Here is a 14444-nt window from a genome sequence, read left to right as displayed (position 1 = left end):
TCGTTTAAACACTAAAAAATGTTGTTTAAACAACAATGCCAAACAGCTCTTAAGAAGTTGATTTATATATTTGTATAAATAGTATTATTTTGTTAGTTGGGAATATCATTTTAGCAATCTCCCGGTGGAACTTAGCTGAAACGAGGGGATACCCCCATTAGGAACTGGACACCAAGTCCCTGTAAAAACTGATGTATGTCCCCAGTCCCCACAACTCAAGGAAGAGAGGTCTGTTCATTACAACAATTCTATATTTGTTCGCACAAAAATCTTAGGAACTTACTTTTGGAGTGTCTTCTTGTTGATTTGAAGCTGATAATGCAGGTTGTTTCAATCTTGCAAGTTTGGAACCACATAGGTGGAATCTCGTTAATAAAATTAGTAATTTGGACAAAAGTACAGTGTTATTTATTGGTTTGGTAATTGGTATAGCTCATATTAATTTTCACTCAAAAATAGTAATTTGGAATTTGGAAAAAAGTACAGTGTGATTTATATATTTATTTTTTTCATATAATTATGAAGTGTTAATTTTTTGGTTTGACCATTTCATTCTGTCCATGAGATACCTCATAAATCTCACGCAGTGTGATAGATGAAATTTATGATTTCCAAGTTTACAGCACACCCTTAAAATTTATTAATTAAACTCAACATTCTGATATCACGGCAAAAATATGAAGTGATTGATTGAATATATTCATGAGATACATCAGAAATCCCTTGTATTGATGGATGAAACTTAAAATCGATCCCTGAGTTTATGACATCTTCCTTCAACTTCAAGTTTATTAAACTCAACACTAAGATGTCACCAAAAACATATAAAGTGATTGATTGAACATATAATAGAACACTAAATGAGACATGTATCTATTGACTTTTATTTCATTCAATGATTCAAGTTCTGCCTTTCAAGTTCCAACCACTTATATACATCACCATTGGATGAGGCTCAGGACCACGTTCTTTTTGTTACTAATAATCAAAAAGCATTTGATAATTTTGGATAAGGTTTCTCAAAATAAAAAGATAATTTTGGATAAGATCGTATTACTCATCATTTTCAAGTTAATTAATGAACTGAAGGAACAGCCAAAAAAAAAAAAAGATACTACTACGTAGCAAATTGACAGTGACTCCTTGTTTGTGGTTGCATATACAAAGAGGAACTAGCCGAATTCTAAACAACTCAGATAAGCAGCTTTGCTTATTTATTAGTATGACTTATTTTTTAGTTTTTTTCAAAATTAAATAATTTAATAAATTTTTATATTTAACTTAACTGATAAAGTCTCTGATGGTTAAATAAGAGATATGAGGTTCAATTCCTGCCTACACTAAAAATCTATTGGTGTCTTGGTTTAATTATAAAGAGTTATCATCAGGAGCAGACCCCATAAATTAAAACTCTCTAAAAAAAATATTTGGTTTAAAAATGTTATTCATCAAGCCCTTCAATTGTTAAAGTTTATGAGATTTTATTCTTGTCTATACAAAAAACTAATTGATATCTTAGTCTCATGATAAAGGAAAATCATTAGAAACAAATGTTATAGGTTAAAACTTTTTCTCAAAAAAAAAAATTTATTTCATAAATGTGAAAAAAGTAATCAATTTTTTTTTTTTTTTACAGTTTTTTATATTTCCTATGAAAATAAATTCAAAATTTTCTTAAAATAGTTTATTAACAATTGCTCTAAAGGCACATGTTAACATGATCCTTCTTTTTTTTATGATTAGTAAAAAGCCAAGGAATGTTTGCTACTATAACTAAAACAAGAACAAGAAGAAAAAAAGATATTTATATTCCTAAGAATGTAGGTTTTCATGTAAGATGTAAATAACACCGACATGAAAGATAAAGAGAATTATTGAGCAAACTAGTGCCTGGAATCTAAATTATGAAATACTAGTACAACAATACATCACAAGGAGACAATTTTAGGGTTTTGATTCAGCTAGGGTGTTGCATAACGATTAACGAGACAAAAAGCTTACTATTGTAACCAAGTGATGACGATTGTGCACTACAAAGTCTTCAACCCACTTACATGATGGTAATGGCACTGCCTATATTGGTAAATTGATAATGACTACATTGACTAGTACGTGACCTATGAAATCAATTATTGTGATGGCTCGTCTCTAATTGATGGCTTTTTAGAAATTCCACATTTCCATTCTTTTTTCCTCTCTATTCACTAATAGTAATAAGGGAAAATTATAGCTTACTACCATAAACTATATCTTAGATTACATTTTTTATCCTAAACTATTCAAATGCATAGTTTACATCCTAAACTATGACTTTTATTATACTTTACACTCCGAAAACTGTAATATGAAGCATGTGTATATTGCTTAAGTGACACAAATTTAAAGGGCCAAAAAACCCCTTTCCCAATCAATTAAAAACAAAAATTCCTTCTTCATTTTTTCAAGCTCTGAACAAACACCCCACACTAAGCGGATGAAACCTCCTTCGGAAGAGAACAAAATTTGCAGGTAGATGCAGATGGTTCAAGCAATTATAGCAAGCTATGATAGGGGCTCCACATGCTATGGGTCGGAATTGTCACTTAGCCAAATGTTGTTTCTCTCTCCAATATTTCACCTCATGACCTTTATGCCTCTGTTCTGCAGACTTTGTTTCACGACTACATATGGAAAAAAAAAAGGGAAGTTTTGTTTTTAATTAATTAGAAAGATGGAGCTTTTTGTCTTTTAAGTTTGTGCCACTTAAGCAATACACACATACAAGTCCATATTTCATATTTTTGTTAAACTTAGCTGTAAAACTAACATCGAGGTGCAAAGTGTAATAAAAGTCATAGTTTAGGATGTAAATTGTGCATTCGAATAGTTTAAGGTGCAAAGTATAATCTGAAGCATAATTTAAGATGGTAAAGTGTAATTTTTCCTAATAATAAATCAATTTTTCTACCATTCTCTTTGTACTTTGTAGATTTTAAAAAATTACGTACAACACATAAAGAAGCTTATTTAAAACAGAGAGTGCAAAGTTATGGAAAACTATTGAACTTTATATCCCTAACAAAGCTTTTGGTATGAATATATTATACTAATTATACTTTTGTTATAAAAGGAATTCTCAACTAGAAAGCATTTGATTCTCCAAAAAAAAAAAAACTAGAAAGCATTTGGTTTGTTACTTAATTGCATAATATTTATTAGGAGAATCATGATTTGTTGTACATTAAACCATCAAATTATTTATATATATATAAAAATAGAAGCATTTTGTTACCTAATGAATTCTTATCGTGGAATCATTTGACAATTTAATTATATTTAAAAATAATTATTTATTTTGTAGTGTTCGTTGACATTTTGAAAGATATTTTGTGAAATATTATTTTACTTCAAATTTTTTATTGGATATTTAATATGTTAAAATTTTCTTGCTTTGGTTTAAAAGAGATTTTTTCTAAAATTCCAAAGAATTATGTTTTTTATTTTGTTTTTCTATTCACTAATAAATCAATATTTCTAATTTCTATTTGTAATTTGACATCAGAGAAGATGCCAGTTGATCACCAATAGGTGCTGTGATAAAGCCCCTCGCTCTTTTGCATTTGTGCATACAATAAAAAATAAAAATCATTTCAAACGAATAGTGAAGTTATGGGTAACTATTATAGTTTAATGGGAACAAGACTTTTGGAAATTTATTAACATGGAAACATTTGACATTACAAGTCTACAAGACTACAACTATTTAATTTTTCTATTAATTATTATTTTTGTTTGAAATTTTGAATGGGAGATTATGAAATTATATTTTAGCTAAAATTGTAGTTGGATTTTTTTTTTTTTTTTGAGGAAAAGTAGTTGGATATTATAAATGTTCATTTTCCTTACTTTAATTAACAATAGAGTTTTTTTTTTTTTTTTTTTTGGGATAGGTTAATTAACAATAGAGTTATTCAAGAAGTCGGCAAAATTTTGAATTAAATCCCAAGTTACCAAGGGAGTCAATACCGTACCGGAGGCTATACCGGTTTGGCCGACGGTACGATATATTTTGGATACCGGTCAATACCGGTGTACCGTTTCGGGTTTACCGCTATTTTTTATATTTATAAATTAAAATATATATATATATATATATATGTATGTATGTATGTATGTATGTGTGTGTGTGTGTGTGTGTGTGTGTGTGTGTGTGTGTGTATTATAATAAATATAAAATTTTAGCATAAAATATTTCCTCAATTCAGACCTAATTATTCATGATTTTAGATTTTAGTATCAATTAAAAAAAAAACATAATATAAAAAATAGAAAGCTTAAAAGTTATCATTGCATACTAAGAAAAAAAAATAATACTAATAAAAAAAATAATACTAATAAGTTAATGCAAATAAGTTACCATTCTGCCCTAATAAAAACTCAAAAATTACAAAACTTAAAAAAAATAATAATAAAAAAAAAATTTCTATACTAGCCGGTATTGCCCGAAATTGGCCGATACAGCTGGTACGGTCGATATTTTTTCCAGTACGAAACAGGGGGGTTATATGTACCGGTTTGCTTACCGGTACGGTATACACCGGCAGTATCGGCCGGTACGGTACAAAATCGACTCCCTTGCAAGTTACAAACATGGATGAATATGTACTTATTGGACTTTTTTTTGGTTGAAACATCATTTTTGTACATTTTGATTTTTCATACAATTTTCTATTATGTTTTACTATCACTAGTATCATCGTTGTCATCATTGTCATTGCGTTACTTTTCACACTGTCACTAGAATCATTGATATCATCCTTGTCATTGCATTACTGATATCCTTGTCAGTAAACTACTTTTCACATTATCATTAGTGACGGAGCTGGAAATTTTCTTCAAGGGGGGTCATGCTAAATATATATAAAAAAATTAAATCCAAAGAATAACATGATTTAACACATATTATTTTCTTACATTTAACAAAGCATTTTGTTTCTAAAAAAAATTATTTACATTGTTTCTAAAAAAAAAAAATTATTTACATTAAGTATATATATAACATTAATAAAAATTAAAGGTTTCTTATACAGACATTCATTGCAGTCTCAGGTCTACATTTTGTGCTTATTGTACATCGTGATGCAAATAGTGTTGCACACTCTCTAGCCCGACATGGTAGAAACATAGATGATGAAATTGTTTGGATGGAGGACTCCCTTCCACCTGCACCAAAAGCATTGTACTTGGATTCTTGTTAATTCAATCAATATATTAGTGTTTCGGTTTCAAAAAAAACTCCAAACCAAGAAGTCCACATTTATGGTTTCTTCTAAAAAGAAAAAAAATTATACATGTATCTCTAATTTTCTAAAGACATTAAAAATAAGGTTTTTATTAAAAAAAATATTTACTTTTATATTTCTAGGATATCTCCTAAATATTATTTGCTTCAGTGAGCTAATATGGTATAAGAGTAATTAAAGGAAAAATAAAGTGATTTATAATTAAAAGGCTTTTTATTTTTATGATATACGTACATTAAATACATTTTGAATTCTTTCTCAAATAAAAAAAAAATACATTTTGAATTGATGCGTTATGTATAGTATAAGAGTAAATTAAGAAAACAAAGATGATTTACTAGTCAAATTAATGAGCATCTTTGTCATTACATTACTTTTCATACTATCACCAGTGTTATTGTTGTCATCCTTATCATTGTGTTATTTCATTCTTGTCACTATTTTACTTTTCACACTGTTACCGATATTATTGTTGTCATTCTTGTCATTACGTTACTTTTCACGCTATCTCCAACACCACCACCTGTTTGTTATTATCACCACCATTCTTCACCATTGTAACTTCTATCCATTATTGTAACAAGATACCATATCATGGCTATATTATATTAACATCATCACCAAATCATTTTTCATCCTATTAAGATTATAACTTTATAATGATATTTATTACATTATTGGTTAAAATGAAAAACTGACCCTCTAACTTTATTTAGATTTCATTTCAGTCCTCTAACTTTACTTTTTTTCATTTCAGTCTTCTAAGTTTTAAATTTATTCAATTAAGGTATTTTCGTTAACTTTTGTTAAAATTTTTTGAAAAAAAAAATCTGGAAAATATTTTTCAATCATTAATTGAATTTTTTTTTTAATTTAAAAATTTTGAAGAAAAATTTATAAAATTGAAAAATTAATCACAACATATAACAAATGTTGATGGAAAAGTCTTAATTGAATAAACTTAAAAGTTAGAGTACGGAAATGAAATATGAAGAAACTTAGAGGGTCAGTTTTGCATTTTATCCTATATTATTTCATACCATCTTGTATTTCTTTTCACACCATTGCTATTATCATTGTCTAGCCACAAAGATTGAGACACACACCACTTCCTTATATAAAGTGTGCGAGAGTCAATTCCATGGATAAATATGTCATTATAGAATAGCTTCTTCTTCTTTTTTTATTGATACATCATTATTCGACATTTTTATTTCATAAATCTTTCGTTACTTTTCTCATTTATTGTCATCCTTATCACGGCTTTACTTTTCACACTAGTATCGGTATCATTATTATCATCATTGACTTAGCACCCACTTCCAATAATGTCCCTTGTTGTGGAAATTGTCATTTCCAAAAGTTCACATAAAATTCGAGGATGATATTTATAAAATAAGGATTGGTTTAAGAGTTATTTTTAAAAATATTTTATTGAGAGAATGATAAAATAATAAATGTTGTTGACAACTTTTATATTTCTCATAAAAGTGGTGTAAAACTTTTTTATTATGGTTTATTAATAATTGCCCTAAAAACATCTGTAAGGACCCGATTTGAACTCTTAGCCCAAAAGGTGTATGAACTCAAGCCCAAAAGGCACAAAATAATAAATTTGTAGAGAATGAGTTGGAAAACTGGGTTTTAGTGAATTAAGCAACAAGTCAATGGATTTGATGATAAAGGGAGAAAGATTATAGACGTCCTTTAAAGAAAACCGTCCTCGGCGAAGTCTAAGGAGACTGATTCTTCTATATTGCTTTTGAAGCGTTATTACAAGTTTGGTTCTAGATTGTTACAGTGTTCCTTTCTCCATTTTTTCTCCTCTCTTCCTTCAAGGGTTTCTTCCATTATATATCTCCTTTTTGATAATCTTGGCCTTCCACTTGTTGATCATCCAAGCCACCACTTGAGTGCCCGTCCCATCAGACACCCCTTCTGGCTTTCTGTGAGTTGTGGTAGTCAAGGCAGTATTGTTCAAGAGTCTTCTCTATATAAATGCGGTTAGAAAAGTAACTGTAGTGTATTAAATGTGGTGTTAACAGTTTTTTCTTAGGTATCTCCTAGCTTCTACTTTTTGGTACACTCGAGATGTACGTTCCTGTCACTAGAGTTTTCTAGAATGTCATTTTGATCAATGGGATTCATATCTGATCCGTGTTTAGCTTGTCCAAGAAGGTATTCTTCCTCAGATCATCTTTCCAATCATATCATGTTCATGAAGGTCTGAACTTGCACCCCTATCTACTGTTTAATCCTCCTCGGATCACCCATGTTCTCAACCAAGGCTCAAGACCTAATATAATTTTTGGACCTTTCACCCTATAATATCTGTTAATACGATCCTAATAAAATTCCCAATATAATTTCTTAAATTTAGTAATAAAATTACAAGCTGAAACAGGGAAAAATTGGAAAGACAAAACAAAAACAACAGGCGGGTGTGCCGCGTTTTTGGCTGTTTATCCAATGAGAAAGCAGTAATAATCTTTGATGAGTCACCATCCAGTTGGACCCGGCGATGACGTGGCAAGCTGTGAGGAATCGATCAAACTCAAAAGAATCTCTCTGAAAAAAAAAGAAAAAAAAAAAAGAAAAAAAAAAAAGAAGCAGCAGCAGCTCTAGTTTGGTGAGTGAGAGTCCGATCCTTCATTATTCTCTTTGTCTTCTTCTTTTCGATAGTCTATAGTATACACTAATAACACTATAGCTATATTAGCTAGTGAATCACCTACCCTGATCTAAATTCTACATAACAATTATTATACTTTATCCAATACTATGCTCTCAATTCTCTGAATTCTCCCTAATGGCGATGGAGGAAGACAACGAGAGCTGCGGTAGTCGACCTGTGCAGTCACCGCAACGACAGTCTCGGCAGCAGAAGCAGAAGTTGGAGGTGTACAACGAGGTGCTCAGTCGAATCCGGGATTTGAATTGCGAAGAGGCTAATCTTCTCGGCTTCGATGATCAGCTATGGCTTCACTTCAATCGTTTTACTTCTCGGTCTCTCTCTCTCTTGCCCTAGCTTTTTGTTTTTTTGTTTTTGTTTTTTTTTTGACTTTTTTGGACTTTTTTTTGTTGTTTTGCTAATCGATTCGCTATGTAACTGTGAATTAAGATTCTAGCTATTCATTTATTTAGCTATGGATTTCGTGTGTCTGTGAAAGAGAGAAAAGAATAGGAAATCAGATAGCCAAACAGTGTTTTTTTATTAATTAATTTTTTACCTGATATATATATATATAAATCAGTGAAACCTTTTCGGTTACTACAGTAATTGTTGTTGTTTGGACCTGTGAATTTACGTTGCTTAGTTTTATGTGTTTTAGTTTGTAAATTGAAAAGATTGCAAATGCGTTGTGTCTTTGTGTCTCTCTAACGTGTTCGAGGTATATCTGATTGTTGCGGGTGTAGATATGCGTTGGATGTGAATGTGGATAGGGCAGAGGATGTGCTGACTCACAAGAGATTACTGCAATTGGCAGAAGATCCTGCTAATCGACCCGCATTTGATGTTCGCCTAGTTCATGTAAACATGTTTGCATTTACTAGACTGTCTTTTTTCGGCTTTTTTTTTTTTTTTAATGAATAAACCGCAATGTGACTGGAAACATGACATTCATGATTCATAGGTGGTCTATCCTTAAAAACTTGATTGGTTTGGAGCAGATGGTATATGCCCGATTGCTATTTTATGAATCTTTACTTTGATGCAGGTTTACCCTATTGCAAATGGCAATTCTGTTGATTCTGTTAATTTGGATTCTTCAATGAAAGAAGATGCACAAAGTTCTTTTCATAATGGAAGCAGACTGACGTATGACTCATTGCATATTTTTAGCTGTATAACTGTGTTCCCCAGTCTTGTTCTACGCTCAATAATGCGTACATGATTTATTTTTGGGTTGTTCTTCCTCATCTTTAAGTACTTGTTATCTAATTTGTGATGTTTATTAAATTATGTTGTCATATCTCTCTCACTATGCGCATGTGCGCGTGTGTGGGTGTGTAAATCCCCCAGGATCCATCCGCCACCTACCTTTGGTTCATCTCCCAACCCTGAAGCACCTGCCATTCAAGGCAATAAAGATAATGTTGAGGATGAGGACAGTGCCATAAGTGTGACACCATACTTGTCTCGGTAAGAAATGGATGATTTTGATACTATGTAGAGCAGTTAGTAATACAGTGTAGATGATGCAAAGTTGCTTCCACATCTCCCTTCTCCCCCCTTTTTCATCACGTTGTTAAGGAATTTAGTTAGTTAAATTATTGCTATTATTATTTTTTAACTTCTTAAACAAAATAACATTGTGATCTATTCAACTAAGCTCAAAATCTTACATGCACATGAAACATGACTTCTGCTAATGCATGTGTGTGTGCGCGCGCGCACGCGCGAGAGAGAGAGAGAGAGAGAGAGAATCACTGGCAACGAGATATACTCAAAATTCCATAGGATCACCGATCATGAAAAGAATTTTCTTTGTGAATTCCTTTGTTGAGAAGCATCAAAGTACAACTTTTTGTAGCTTACTGGTGTCTCTTTTACTATGTTATGAATGCAGAGGTGGTAAGGCTCTCTCTTGTGGCCAGTTGTTATTTGTAATATATTGTTCTCCATCATAAAAATTGGCTGTTATAATTTTCTACTATTTTGTTGGATTTATTTTTATTTCACTTCTTTTGGAGTACTTACTTCTTTTATTCATAAGGCAATCTACTCTAGCTAAACAGTTTTATGCTACATACCATGAAGACGACTTTTTACAAATCAATTGATTTTAGTTTGTGTTTTTGTGTTCATTTCTACACAGTTTTAATCCACAGTTGTTAACCTCGTAGGCCTATGCACGAGATCACATTTTCAACAATTGACAAGCCCAAAACCCTAAACCAGGTACTTAATCGATGTGCATGGAATTTACCATCACGCGTTTTGTTATTATTGCTGGATGAAATGGTTGCATGGAATCCTCTCTCTCCACCAATTTACCAATAATGTTGATTACTATGCCAGTTAACATCATTACTTTCTGAGATTGGACTGAACATTATAGAAGCTCATGCTTTTTCCACCGGGGATGGATTCTCTCTGGATGTCTTTGTTGTTGATGGTTGGCCTCGTGAGGTATGGTCTTGTATTTGTGAGCATAACTAATCTGATTTACATGTGTCTTGGTGATCTGGTAAACATGATTAGTACCATATATCAGACATTGATATCTTGATTTACTTTAATGATAATTTCTCCCTTTCATTGTTGAAATTTTTGCTTGTGGAAATCTCATGTCTACATAGCTTGTTCCTCTGTTTTGCTGAGTAACATGTAATTGCTAATCTTTGGAACTTCATCTGTTAACTAAAGCTTTTTACGTGGCATCTAGATAGATTTAATTAGGGCTTAGATAAGGGTGCACAAAAATCTGTAAAATTCCCTTTTAAGTTGATCTCAATAGCTTCTTCATATTGTTCCCATTATTCAATCTTTATCCATCATACTTTTCTTCTTTTTTCTTTTTTCTTTTTTCTTGCTAATATTAGTATATATTTATAATTGATTCTTGTATTTCTTAGGATTTCATAACTTTCAAAAAGTTTCCATATGTTTCTTATATAGTTGTACTTTATTTATTGCTGCATCAAGCATTTTGCTTTCTTACTCAAACTTTATAATTTTCTTATTTGGTGCCAAACAAAAAGACATGTAAGTTTAACATAATACTTTTAGGGGAACTTGGAAAAGGCACTATTCAAAGAATTGGAATATAAGATCACAGTGGTACTAATAGGTGGCTTCAGATCTGCTGACCTTGTGGGATTTTCTTTCTAAGATTTTTTTTTTTTTTTCTTTTTGGGGTGGGGTGGGGGGGGGGGGAGTGGATTTGGTTAGTATTTTACATAATTTCATTTGGAATCAAAATCATCTTCTGCTTTGTCTCTTGTACATGATTGTTGAAATGTTTTTCATATTACATATCTTATTCCTTTGTTTCCAATTTTTTGGACTTATGTAATGTATTACATTGACAAAGATACTTCTTCTCTTGATTGAATTTGATTTGTTCTATTTCTAAAACATCCAGGTTGGAATACATTTTTAATGCTTTGAAAGATAATGGACAAATTAACTTTCTTTTTATCTTACTCCATCAGTATAATGCTTGATATATTTGCAATGTGTAACATTTAGGAAACCGAGGAGCTTAAAAGTGCATTAGAAAAAGAAATTTTAAAGTCTAAGGTAATTACCATCTTCACTACTTTTTTTAGTTTCCCATTTTGGAATAGGTACCAGTCAATGTGTGGAACGATTCTACATAATTTAGTTCACATGCTAACCCTTCACACGATACTCTGCAGGAGCAATATTGGTCCAAAGAGCATTCGGGTTATGCTACAGGTGGGCATAACCAGAGAACGCTTGAAACGTTGTCTAATTGCGTAGAAATACCGACTGATGGAACTGATGTCTGGGAAATTGATGTCAGGCAATTGCAAATGGGAAACAAAGTTGGATCCGGGTCATTTGGAGATCTGTAAGTTGCCTGTCTGAAAACTATTTTTAATTTTATATAGGTTTCAGCTGATTGTTTTTTTCCCCCTCTTTAAACAATTCTTCAGGTATAAAGGCACATATTTTAGTCAGGAAGTGGCTATCAAAATCCTCAAACCTGAGCGTGTCAATGCAGAGATGCTGAGAGAGTTTTCCCAGGAAGTTTATATAATGAGGTTGGTTTGAATACCTTCTCATAATTTTTAGTGGCACCTCATGCCCTTTTCAAATACTGACCTCTAAGCTTTATGCTGTTGTCAATGCATCCTTTAAGACCTGTGTGTGTGTGTGACCAACACTTTGATACTGAAAGAATTGCACTTTCCCTTATGGAGATTACCCTTTTTAGTCTTATTATGTGGAGAAAACAAAAATGCTATTTCCAAATGAGATAGTCTGATATTTAAATGCCACACTGGGGCCTCACCTTTGGATCTTGCTATATTCTTGCTTATTTTTTTTTTTTTTTTTTTTTTTTTTGAGGTAGTTTCTGGTCTCTGCTTGCATCTTTCTTTTGGAAGTTTCCTCCTTTTCTTGTAATGACTTATCCTAGTTTGCAGGAAAGTCCGTCACAAGAATGTCGTGCAATTCATAGGTGCATGTACACAGCCTCCAAACCTGTGCATTGTGACTGGTAAATCCACAAGAATCTTTAAGATCTATGAATGTATAATCAAGGCTCCCATTCTTTATCTTCTAGAGCTCATGATTGACACTGTAAATAGGTGCTCTCTTTCTCTTGATGAAATTGACACACAAAACCTCCTCTTCTTCTATAAAATGTATCAAGTATTTCATATTAATATTTGTAAGATGACTTGGCTTACTGATTTCAATTTTTTATTCTTAATGTTTGTGTTTTATCAGAATTCATGTCTAGAGGCAGTGTATACGACTTTCTGCATAAACATAGGGGTGTATTTAAGCTTCCATTTCTGCTCAAAGTAGCAATTGATGTTTCCAAGGGAATGAATTATTTGCACCAAAACAATATAATCCACAGGGACCTCAAGACTGCCAATCTTCTGATGGATGAAAACGAAGTAAGAGTATTTTATAAATCTGCACATGGTTGATTTTATCTGCCAATTAACATTTTTTATTCTTTTGTGTTTATAGAATCTACTTTTGAAGCATATCTTATTTGGTTGTGATACTCCATTATTGCCCCCCACCTCTCCCTTTATCCTTTATGATATTTTGTCATTCTAGTAAATGCCATCTGTATTCCTGGGTTTTCTTTCAAATCATAGAATGATAAATTGTAGCAACATGCTTGGTTTTTTTGTCCTAAAATCCTAGACCTTTCTGAACAGATCGTTAAGGTTGCTGATTTTGGAGTTGCCAGAGTGCAGACTCAATCTGGAGTGATGACAGCTGAAACTGGAACATACCGTTGGATGGCTCCTGAGGTATGGATCTTTTCAGATTCAGGCGTCAACTTACTTTCTTCTTCTTATTCTTGACATTACCACAAAATGCAACATAAATCTGGATACTCTGCTGCTTCTTGTTTTTTTGGCAAAAGTTCTTTTTTGCTTATTTCTCAACCTACTGAAATTATATTGCAATTGCAACCAACAATAGTTTCCATGTGCTAGAATATGTTTACAGCCATATCATTTTTGCTAACCCCATGATGAGATCATTCTGTCTTTGATAATCAAGTTCTATCTGTAGCTTTCATTATTCATAAGTGCATTTCCTAGCATTTTCTTACAGTGATATTTATGAGTGAGTGAAGGTTATTGAACATAAAGCATATGATCACAAGGCAGATGTTTTCAGTTTTGGAATAGTACTTTGGGAGCTTCTAACTGGAGAAGTAAGTCTTCCTTGCCTTTTGAATGAAAAAGGAAGCCCCTTTTTTTATTAACCAAAGGAACTTTTTATAATAATGACTTCCTTTCTCGATTCTTTACATTAACTTATGATGGCATAAATGCTCTCACTATAACCATATTTATGTTGTATTGCCAGCTCCCGTATTCCCTCTTAACCCCATTACAAGCAGCAGTCGGTGTGGTGCAAAAGGTATTTGTTGTTTACATTTCCAACATGAGGTATACCATAAACAATTTTGTTTTGTAGGTGATAAGTCTCTTTAACTGACATGGCTATCAGGGTATACGGCCTACAATCCCAAAAAACACTTACCCAAGACTTGCTGAACTGCTTGAGAGGTGCTGGCAGCAAGACGCAGCTCAGAGACCTAACTTCTCTGAAATCATAGAAATCCTTCAGCAGATAGCTGATGAGGTAACAGAAAGCGTTATATGTCTTTAAAATTGATGATACCAACAACAACAAAATAAAAACAAAAACTGTTCTTATGAAACCATTCTAAGTATGATGTGTTGAAGCAGGTTCAGAATGAAGGATGCAAGGATAAATCATCTGGTGGCTTTTTTTCAGCACTCAGAAAGGGCCATCATTGAAAGAGCAAGATGAGTAAAAATCTTTAACGCGCTACACATGACTTACTATATTGGTCTTTTCAATCATATGTACAATCTGCAATGTATAGTATTTTGACAAAGAATTCAACCTTGTTTTTTGTCTTGTAAATTAGCAGTTTATTGTTCCTTGTATTCCCCTTTTGT

General features: G+C 32.1%; 1 protein-coding gene across 1 annotated transcript; it reads left to right on the top strand.

Annotated features, from left to right (window-relative positions):
- Positions 1–7887: 7887 nt before the first annotated feature.
- On the top strand, positions 7888–14432 carry LOC111996876 (serine/threonine-protein kinase STY17). Its single transcript, XM_024028921.2, has 16 exons — positions 7888–8288; positions 8700–8814; positions 9002–9102; positions 9307–9426; positions 10131–10185; positions 10306–10416; positions 11479–11529; positions 11649–11824; positions 11910–12017; positions 12402–12475; positions 12709–12884; positions 13158–13253; positions 13586–13666; positions 13822–13875; positions 13966–14100; positions 14208–14432. Exons 1-16 carry the CDS (start codon positions 8092–8094, stop codon positions 14277–14279), a joined length of 1722 nt encoding a protein of 573 aa, XP_023884689.1. The 5' UTR covers positions 7888–8091; the 3' UTR covers positions 14280–14432.
- The last annotated feature ends 12 nt before the right edge of the window (positions 14433–14444 follow it).

The sequence above is a fragment of the Quercus suber genome, unplaced genomic scaffold (assembly GCF_002906115.3).
Source record: "Quercus suber isolate HL8 unplaced genomic scaffold, Cork oak 2.0 scaffold_265, whole genome shotgun sequence".
Classification (NCBI taxonomy): domain Eukaryota; kingdom Viridiplantae; phylum Streptophyta; class Magnoliopsida; order Fagales; family Fagaceae; genus Quercus; species Quercus suber.
Note: the sequence above shows the minus strand (reverse complement) of the source record. Positions and strands in the feature narration are given on the sequence as shown.